General features: G+C 24.4%; 1 protein-coding gene across 1 annotated transcript; it reads left to right on the top strand.

Moving 5' to 3' along the window:
- The first annotated feature begins 408 nt into the window (after positions 1–408).
- Positions 409–10,030, top strand: LOC145844253 (transmembrane protein 216-like). The gene is made up of 5 exons (XM_082951632.1): positions 409–489; positions 1,615–1,718; positions 7,508–7,601; positions 8,067–8,268; positions 9,678–10,030. The coding sequence occupies exons 1-5, from the start codon at positions 483–485 to the stop codon at positions 9,694–9,696; spliced, it is 426 nt and encodes a 141-aa protein (XP_082807758.1). The 5' UTR covers positions 409–482; the 3' UTR covers positions 9,697–10,030.
- Positions 10,031–11,339: the final 1,309 nt, after the last annotated feature.

The raw sequence follows: 11,339 nt of genomic DNA, 5'->3' as shown, positions 1-11,339 counted from the left end.
CAATTTATAGGCTTTATAATTGTTTTACGCTATCAAACAATATAAGTGCTTGATTTTGTGAGTTTACTTTTTATAAATTTTGTTCTCATTATTACCAAAGATAATTTTAAACACTCACAAAAGTTTTATTGAACAACAAAAAAGAGCTTTAAAAAAATTTGGTACAAGTGCCTTGCGTACAAAAAAATACTTTGGTTATCAGTTTGTACACTACTTTGAAACAGTTAAACAGTTTGTCCAGGACACAAATTTTAACTCATACTCAGAGTATCAGTTTCTACTGTAACAACTATATTAGTTGATATTTGAATGATCCTAAAACTCGTTTTAAACAACCCATAATTTATAAAATATTTATAGAGTTTTTGTGTTGTAAACTTACTTTATCAATCATATTATTATCTAACAGGTTAAATACCTAACTTAGTAAATTATTTATTGAATTTATACGACTTAAGGCTATTTTTCACAAAAAAATAAGGATGAAAGGTTTGTTTAGTTTATTGTAAAAATTAAAACTGTAAACTTTGTAACTTAAACTTAGTTTAGAAAAATCTTGAAAATTCTTTTGTAAATTATTTTTGTTAACAAAATTGTCTCCTGATTTAATTTAACTGTCATTGATGTTTTAAATTCATTTTTTTACTGAAAAATTTAGATTTTTTAGGACTGCCTCACACTCATGTTAGTTTAAGTTTTTTAAAAACTCTGGTAAATGCTGACGAATTTTAACACTTTTGTAAAAATTAGACTGACAAAGGCTTATTTGATTTTTTATGCAAGACTAAGGCTAATTTGAATATTTTTTCTAAATCTCAGGTTAGTTTTTGTGTTTGTTATTATTTTAATATATTTTAATTAAGTTTTTTGTTATTGAAATTTATTTTTAAGTATTGACACTTGATTAACAACATATTTGCATTTTTTGCTAATATTCATTAAATTTTCAAATTTCCTTTAAGTTCAGGGCTACTCTGGCTAATTTTATGTCACAAAGGTTGGTGTTTTGCCTCAAAGAGTGGCAACCTTGATAAAGAACAGTTTACTGAGTGAAAAGCAAATATAAATACATTAGTATTAGTTTAAATATAAAAAAAAAACTAAGATCAGTTTTTTATAGTGGTACTTTGAACAAGTTAATAAAATAAGTTAGGTTTTATTTTAAAAAAATTTCCAAGTTTTTTATTTTAAACTTATTTGTCATAATTATAACAGGGTTGCCACATACTCAGGATATTTTGAAGTATTTAATTTCTCAGGATAGCTCAGAATAATTCAAGATGTTTTTAATCTTATTTACAAAATCAAACTGACTCAAGACAGATTTTTTTAGGTCTAAATGAGGTTTAGTTTGTTTAGTTTTGATATTTTTTTATTTTATATCCATTTTTGTTAATTAAAATAATAAAATTTCAAAGATTTGAAAAAAACTTAAGATGACTTAGAACATTTTAGAGTTACACAAAACAGGTTTTTGTTACATAAACAGTGACATTCCTGTTATAATTACAATTCCTAATTTTATTTAGAAGTTGAGAATTTTTATTGTTTGATTATAACTAGAAATAATAACAAACACTTATGTTTTATTAAAAAGATATTTATCTACACCAGGTCGACCACTATTATCATCAACACCACTGCAAATACTTTTTATGTTAAATTCATATTTTCTTGGATTTTTTATTTTGTCAGAAATTCTTCTTGTTGTTTATAAGGTAATTTATGTTTTATAACATAAAGTTAATTATGTATTTTATAATTAAAGTTTAAAATAATTTTCATTGTTGTTAAGTAAATAAAATATTATACAATTCAATGTTATTATAAGTACTTTAAGGGCATAGGGGTTTAAATCACTTTTTTCACAATTTGATGTTATTTTATATAGTTTTAACACAGCTACAAGATGGTTTTTACAGAATTTTAAAACTTAAAATAATTTTTGAGATATAACTGGTCGAAGTCCGAGACTACAACAGGTTTCTTATGGGAGGCGCAAACTAAAACAGCAAATATGGACTATTTCACTAAAAATCTTTCTTCTCCTACGTTTTTTGAGATAAATACCTTTAATTTAGAAAATTCTGCCATACAAAAATTTTATAGATTAAATAATAAAAATTGTATTAAAAAAAGAAAAACTGTTTAGACAGAAATTTCTAAATATTGCAAGGAACATTTCCTGAAAGTTTAAGGTAATTTTTTCAAAAAACGTTAGAGGAGATAATTTTTTAGTGATTTCTAGTTATTTGCTGTTTTAGTTTGCGCCTCCCATAAGGAACTTATTGTAGTCTCCGACTTCGACCTGCTATATCTTACAAAATATTTTTATTTATGAATCTGTAAAAAGCATCTTGTAGCTATGTTAAAACTATATAAAATAAGATCAAATTGTGAAAAAAAGTGATTTAAACCCCTATGCCCTTAAAGTACTTATAATAACATTGAATGTATAATACTTTATTTACTGAACAACATTGAAAATTAATAATGGTAATAAATGATAATAAGTAAAGTGATAAAAAGAGCGCAGCCAATGGCAGATGGTAATAACCCTGTTTGTAGGCTGTGCTTAAAAGAATCAACAGCCGTTATGTATGCGTTAAAAAGGAAGGTTGTTTAAATAAGAGGAGTGAATTCATATCCTCTTGTTGACATATGAAAAAGCTCCTCTTAAAATACAATAAATTTTGAAGTATTTTATAGTCACATAACTGTTGTTTTTTGTTAATTTTAGTTGCTTGATTAGTTAGATGGTAGATCGATTTTTATACTGAATTTTTGTAATGCACAATATTACGTCATGATGTTTTTTGTTTTTTTGTATAACTTTTGCATCTATGTTTAGTAAAGTGCTTTTTATTTCAATTTAAATTGGCTAATGATTAAGGCGTCTAGTCTTATGAAACATATGTACCAGTATTTTTAAAAACATACTTTTTCAATAAATTATTTAAAAGCCCTTCAAGTGGGCTCAGTAGAAGGTGTTCAAGTTTGAATAATAACCTTATTTTATATATATACACATATATATATATACTTTTTTTGTAAAGTCCGTTGATGGTAAGAGAGGATCTCTACTTTTAACACCATAACATACAAATAAAAAGAAAACATTAATAGAATAAATAAAACATCTGTTTGAGGACGTTTTTAGACGCTGAAACCGCTGTCACAGAAAAAAGTTTATTTTTTTGTAACTAAATTTATTTATATAATATTGTATATTATATATATATATATATATATATATATATATATATATATATATATATATATATATATATATATATAATATATATATTGTACTAGTATACACTTTATAGTATATATTATGTATACGTAAAATTTGCTGTTTGTATAAATAACACTGCAGTTATGTATGGTATATGATTTCATTTTAACTTTTTTAGCTAGATCTTGTTATAAATTGTTTTAAAAGCATCTTAAATTAATCAAGTTTTAAAATACTTTTTTTATTAAGATTATTAATTTTTTTTATAATTTATTTTTGATCAAGTAGCTGCTCAAATGCTAAATCCTTCATCAATCTTCTGGTGATTTTTTGTAAAGATGTAGAATTGATGATTAGTTTTAAAAAATAGGTTCATTTTGATGTTAGACAAAAATAAACAAATCATGTTTGAGTCCATTTGATCATAAGAAGAATAAATGAGTAGTATAAAAATACTGCTAAAAAATATAAATCATTTAAATTTTCTGTTGCATAATTCTATATAATCCACAGATGTTTTTGTGTTAAAACTTTATTCCAACTAACGGCGTTTCACCGCTCTCAAATAAATTTAAGAACAGATCTACGGAATCTATAAAATATTAACACACATTAGAAAAAAAGCATGTATAATTACGTATAATATTTATATGAGTAGTAAATATAAACGAACTTTATGGTTTAAAAACAAAGTTTGGAATAAAAACATAAAGACGTAAAATTGTCAACAAAAATTACAAATTTAATAAAAACATGTACTAACCTCAAAAAAGCTCTAAGAAATGGCAAGTTTTTTTAAAATGAAACATAAATTAAGTTGTGCAGAAATGTTACGTCATAATAAATTCAACAAATTGATCAATAAAATTTTCTGCTTAAAAAATGTAGTATTAAACTTAGTGTTTGTGATTGTATATGAAAATGTTGTGAAATAAATATGTGCATAAGTAGACAGACTTATTTAAAGTAGAATTGTCGGTTATGAGGACAAATATTCGATAAATTTTGTCGCTTGTTCAGAAGTAGGTCTTTATCTTCTGCTGCAATTACTGCTCTTTCTGTATTGCAAGTTGGGAAAATTCTACTTACTCCGTTGGATGTATGTTTAATCTTTGAAACAGTACTCCACTCCATGTTTAGCCTTTTACCGTATCAGTGAAAAAAGCTCTAGACATAATCCGATAAACGCGTGCTTTGTTTTTTATTTATATTTTTAAAAGTATGTTTATGGTTAGCATATCTATCTTTGAAACTACCTGCTGTACTTCCGATATGAATTTTATCAGGGCCCTTACTTTCAACTTTAACGTTATAAATTACATTTTTAATTAAACAATTTCCTTTTAATGGGCAGTTATCTTTATTTATTTTACGGAAATTACAAGTTTCAGGCATATTACTTAACTTATCACTATTAGGCTTAGTTTTGTTGCAGTATTTTCACATATAGAACAATGTAAAATCTGTCAAAATCATAACGATATTTTTAATTGTTTTGAGGTAATTAAATTTTGTAAAAATAGAAATATTTTACTTGCAGTAAAGGCTATTATGATTAAAAAAATTAAACCTAAACTTAATCATCAACTAGGTCCTGATAAAGGATCTAGAATTACACTTAACATTTTTAAATAGTCCATTTTTGTTCTGATTATCTATTTTAGTTTTTATGATTAATTTGATTAGTTTTATATTGATTGCTTCTTTAGTTTACTCGTATAGGCTTAGTTGGTTTTGAATATATATTTATAGTATTATTGTTATGCATTTTACTTATACTTTTGGGACGATTATCACTTACTTGTTCTAAGTTTTCTTTTATCATTTTAGCAATACTTCTAGTTGTACGTTGATTATTGTAATCTACACTATTATTAGTATTATTGATATCAATATATTCATTATCATTACTATTAAAATTAATTATTACAGCTTATATCTTTTATGTTTAAAGTTTTAATAGGTTTTTCATTATTGTTACCATAATTAAAATTACTACTATTAGGATTATCATCATTACTACTGTTATTACCGCTATTATTAAAATTATTATTTTTAATATTACTGTTATCATTAATATGACTAGTATAATTAGAAATATTATATATATTCACGTTATTACTATCTTAATTACTAGAATTATTATTTGTATTAGCTTTGATATGTCTATCTTTAAAGTTTGAAATTACTGTTTTGTTGTGCGATTGTATTAAAGTTTTAACATTACTCATGCAAATATAAGAAATTTTATCTGTCTTTCTATTAAAAGTTTTATTATAAAAGTGCCTATCGGGAAAGTGTTTATCAACTAGCTTTAAAATTTTTTTACCTAAGTTTATATTAACTGAAGAGCAATATGGAGGATTATTTCACATTATATGTCTTTGCGTTTTTTTTGCGTTTTTTATCTACATCTAATTTTTCATATTTTAATTTACGTTTAAAACCTCGATTATTTAATTCAGTTTCGTACGGTGCTTTTATTTCGTTAAATATCCTTTCATTCGAAGAGAGGGTACTTAAACGTTTTTGTGTCATTATTGGGAGGTATTTTTTTTACATGAAAAGGGTGGTCAGAATTAATATTAATAAAGTTTAATAAAGAATTTGGTTTACGGTACGGACGGTAAGTATTATTAGATAAACTTAAAGTAACATCTAAAAAATTCGTTATTTGCGCTCCTATTTCTAAAGTTATTTTTAAAACCCACATCAGACATCAATTTAAACGTTGATTTTTTAATCTTTTGGTAAACAAGAGGTTTTGAAAGATCATTGACACAGATCCCATCATCTCTATACAATCCACAATTATCAAAAATACTTTTGAGTTTATCTAGAATGTATAACTCTACAAGATCGCATACCTGCGCCCCATGAAAACTACCCATTGGTATTTCAAAATAACTATCAGTGTCATTTTTTTTCTATACATAATAACCCGAAAAAAGTAAAAATTCACACGAATGAAATATAACGTCTATATCTGATTTATTAAAATTAGAAAATTGGAATGAATAATCTAATGCGTTAATTAAGGTGCTTTTGTAATAGACAGATAAAATTCGACAATCTCAAAGCGACAATATCAAAGATAGATATGCTAACCACAAACATAATTTAAAAATATAAATAAAAAACAAAGCACGCGTTTATCGGATTATGTCTAGAGCTTTTTTCACTGATACGGTAAAAGGCCAAACATGGAGTGGAGTACTGTTTCAAAGATCAAACACACATCCAACGGAGTAAGTAGAATTTTCCCAACTTGCAATACAGAAAGAGCAGTAATTGCAGCAGAAGATAAAGACCTACTTCTGAACAAGCGACAAAATTTATCGAATATTTTTCCTCACAACCGACGATTCTACTTTAAATAAGTCTGTCTACTTATGCACATATTTATTTCACAACATTTTGATATACAATCACAAACACTAAGTTTAATACTACATTTTTTTAAGCAGAAAATTTTATTGATTAATTTGTTGAATTTATTAAGACGTAACATTTCTGCACAACTTAATTTATGTTTCATTTTAAAAAAACTTGTCATTTCTTAGAGCTTTTTTGAGGTTAGTACATGTTTTTATTAAATTTGTAATTTTTGTTGACAATTTTATGTCTTTATGTTTTTATTCCAAACTTTGTTTTTAAACCATAAAGTTCGTTTATAGTTACTACTTAAATAAATATTATACGTAATTATACATTCTTTTTTTCTAATGTGTGTAAATATTTTATAGATTCCGTAGATATTTTCTTTAATTTATTTGAGAGCGGTGAAACGCCGTTGAATAAAGTTTTAACATAGATTTTCAATTTTATATTAACTAGAAGTTTTATGAATTGATTTTGCATCAAATACACTGAAAATAGTGAAATTTTTACATTTAACTATATAAGTTTTCTAACTACAATAAGTATGATGTGACTTTTTCTATAAAAATAGTTTTTATGTTAAAGAAACTAGTTTAAAATTCCGACGTAATTTATTTATATTTTTACCTATATAATTTTTCTTGTCTTTCTTTAAACCAGTTTGTAAATATTTTTTACTTTTAATCCTAGCTTCTGTATTACCAGGATATGTATTTTATACTAAATTGCTTATTGTTTAATGTAAATGTTTATCTTCAAGTATTGTAGTATCATGTGATAAGTTTATTAATTAAAGTATAAATATTTCTATATTACAGTTATTTTTTTAAACTATATCTTTAAAAAAAAGTTTAAAGTTTTTTCATTCTAATTTCTTAAATTTTTTAGGTGGAAACATTGGTTTACCCTACTAGAAATCTTACTTTGGATATAATTCTAATTCTATTTCTGCTCATACTTGAAGTTATGAGAATTTTCATAGGTTTTTTATTTGAAACTTATACTAAATTGTATTTTTTATGCTAGTCAGGCTAGTTTAAAACTTGAGAAAAATATAAATTAAATTAAGATAGCTTAGAGTATATATTTCTTTCAATTAAAGCAATATTTTGTTTGTATATCTCCTATTAGTGGATAGATTACTGTGTCTTATTTATTTGTTCTAAACTCTCTAGTTAAATTTTGTTTGTATGCCATAGTATATATGTTATGGTTTTTATAGGTGCATATTCTAATTAAATTTAAATAATATAACATATTTTTATCATTTAGTTTTTTAATTAGTTTATTATAAGATTAATTTTCTTGCAGTTTACACTATTTAAGTTTATAAATATTTATATGATTTTAAATTTGTGAGTGATCCTTATATAGTATTAGGTACTTATTATTTTTATTTTTTGAAAGTACAGTTTCTGTGAAACTCTAGAATCGATCGATTTTACAGGATCAAAAGGGAACTTAATAGAAAAGGCGTTTACTTCGATAATTGCAGTTATACTACTATTTAGCAATGCACTGATTGTTTTTTACTTAATATTCTGGCAAACTTATGTTTTAAGGATAGACACTGTTCTGTGTGCTTGTTACTTTGTGTTTCTTGGACTTCAGTTGCTTTTTGGTGTCATCAGCATTGCTAGTTTTGCTAGGTTTGGTTTCGTTATTGAATTATTATAAATTCTATTGGTTGATTTAACATTTATTGTTTTATAAAAAATATTTAATTTCATTTGGACTTAAATGTTAATAGCATACATTTTAAGAATATCTATCGACTAGATACAGAGTTTACACTTTTACGGGTTAGCCAGACTAACCCAAGATGTTTTAAGCTCTAGAATAACTTGACCTAAATTAAATTTAAGCTCTATTGAAATATTCCTATATTTTTAAAATATTTTAATACATGTAGTCAATTAACTTTAAAAAATAGTTTTTAGTTAACTGATCGAAACTCCATCGTTTAGTTTTTGTCATATTATAGAACTGAAAATCGATTAATAGTTTAATTTTTCACTATACCACTATTTCAATAAGTACTTTTAAAATAATATTCTGCTAAACTTTTAAAGTTTACATAAAATTTCACTAGCTGTTGTAAACATAAACCTGTGATCTTAAGAACTTTGTTTTGAGTCCAGTTAACATGTAAGTTTTTAGTAATGTTATCAAACTCTTTTAATGGTAAAAAAGTTGATAAGGACATAGAGCGGGTCAACCTTGTTTTTTTTTTTTACTAATCGATCTTATTTTCTATAATTTTATATAAGCGATTAGATACTTTGTACCTCTTAAGAAAATTCAAAAAAGTATACCTTTACAAAGCTCATCTTTTTGATATTTTTAGTATTTCTTCTGTTTCGCATGATAAAATTTAGTTTAGTATACCTAAGATAAATTTAGGCTAACTTATAGTAAAACTTTTTAAAGTAAAAAGTGACCAATGTAAGGTTAAAGTGAAAGTATGTTGTCTTTATTAAGAATGTTATCAAAAGAATAAAGAATTATTTTAATTATTATATGTTTTGATTTTTCGTAAAAAAAAGATCTCAATTTTTTAAAGATAAATTTTATATTTCTTTATTCTTTCAAGACTTTTTAACGCAAACTCAGTATCGGTCAGTATTGAAATTTAAGTTTATGTTAAAATTAAAAACCATTAACTAGAAAAAATATATATATTTTAATTATTTTAATTAATTTTTTTTGGTGTAAGAATATTTTATTTTTAACTTTTTTTAACTTCTGTATAAGCTATACATTAATTAAAGAAAATATTCTAAATTTCTAAATTGTATTTAACTTTATAACATTTAATTTTAAAGTAATATGAACTATAGTTAGTTATAATTCTTTATTTTATTATTGTTTTAATATTTTTAGTAATGATAGTGTTTATTCAATTATTAGTAAGTTTGAAAATTTACTATACTTAAAAAATTATGAAGCTTTTTTTTTTAATTCAATAGTTTTATAAAAAGAAATACACTTTATAAAAAAGTTATACAAGTACTACGTAGTTTATATATACAAATTTACATCTAATAATTTTTTTCAGAGCTAAAGTGGTCTCCTGAAAGTGGTAAAAAAACTTTTTATTTGATATTATCATTGTAAACGTCTTTTTTGGAGCTTAAATACTACTGTGATAGGTCTTACTTTTAATTAAATTTAAATGTTTGATTTTTTATTCAAACACTTTTCTGTAACTATTTAAATTGATTTTTTTTTTGTGTTTTTTATGCTATTAACATTTTTTAATAAGTTTATTGCACTATATTTGTGTACGGAATGAATTTAACTTTCCTATACTTAATTATCCGAAGAAATGTGTAAGGGATATTCAATCAAAAAATAAATGATAAAAAATTAATAGTTTTATATAACAATATAGGAGTTTAAATTTTTAGTGAGCAAAATTTCAAGTTAGATAGCCTGATTTACTAGAACTTTTTTTCGTGAGTCAAATTTAATAAAAGTGTTCGCCGACAGTGTAATCTTAAAAATATATAATAATATGATTAAAAAAAAGTGTAATGGAGTGATCCTGAGGCGACGTATCGTATTTTTGTTACGTTGCGCGGAAACTTTTGGAATTTCAAAAAATTCTATTTAGTTTGATTTTAAAATAAACTTTTTAACACATTTTTTTAAGTACTCCAATTACATTTAATAGTTTACAAAACTAACTGTTAAAAACGGAACTACTGTACAAAAATATTTTTATAACCATCACTTATTCTTAACATCTATAAACAAGTTTTTTTTAAGTAGTGTAATTATTTAAAACATATTAATGATGATATGAATATTTTAGTCATATAGTTGTATGTCTTAAGAAAGTTATTAACAAAATTTCGTAAAGTTAGTGTCACTAGAACGACCGTAAGTACGCTCATGAAAAAATTAAAATAATATACCTAACTAGTCTGTAGAAAATCAGCTTTAGTCCTATTTGGATTATAAAACTAGTAGCCCTTTTTGTAAACTAGTAGTTATTTTGGATATTTTTAGCAAAGCTTAGATTTTTTACACCATCAGCAATAAAAAAATTAAAACCAACAACAAAAAAAGCAAAAACAAAAACATAAAGTTTAAAAGAGTTTTACTATAAGATATACTCTGTCGCTTAATACAGCTAAAATAAATAAATACAAAGTTTAGATTATATTGTATTTTTATTCAGAAACAAAAAAGCCTCCACTTCTTTTTTGTTTTTTTGGTCAGTTGATTTTTAAAGACGTCATTCTCTTCTGATATTAACTCTAAACTTTTATTTTGTTCATTTATTTTGTTTTGTAATACTGACTCTTTAGTTTCACTATTTTTGATCACCTTTTTTAATTCATCTTTTTCAGCTTCCAATTTTTTTAAATTTTTCTGCAGGCTTTCCTTCTCAATTAAACTAATTTTCAAGTTTTCAACAAAAAGTTCAAGATTTTTTTCAAGTTTATTTTGCTTCTCGTTAACAACGGATGCTTGTTTTCTAAGAATCCCCATGTCCTCTTCCATCTTACCGCATTCCAACTTACAACATTCGTTTTCCCTCTTTAAAACTTCAGCAACAGCCTTGTGTTTCGCTTTTTCTTCTGTCACCACTGCCACCTGCTTCTTTAGTCTGTCATTTTCTTCTTTGAAGGAATCCGTCTTTTTCTTTAATTTGCTCTTCGACTTGAGCACGCTTGTAACTTTAACCATCAACAGCTTGTTTACATACTTC

Source organism: Thalia democratica, chromosome 9 (genome assembly GCF_965202585.1).
Source record: "Thalia democratica chromosome 9, ktThaDemo2.hap1.1, whole genome shotgun sequence".
In the NCBI taxonomy this organism is placed as follows: Eukaryota; Metazoa; Chordata; class Thaliacea; order Salpida; family Salpidae; genus Thalia; species Thalia democratica.
This window is presented reverse-complemented; position numbering and strand designations above follow the sequence as displayed.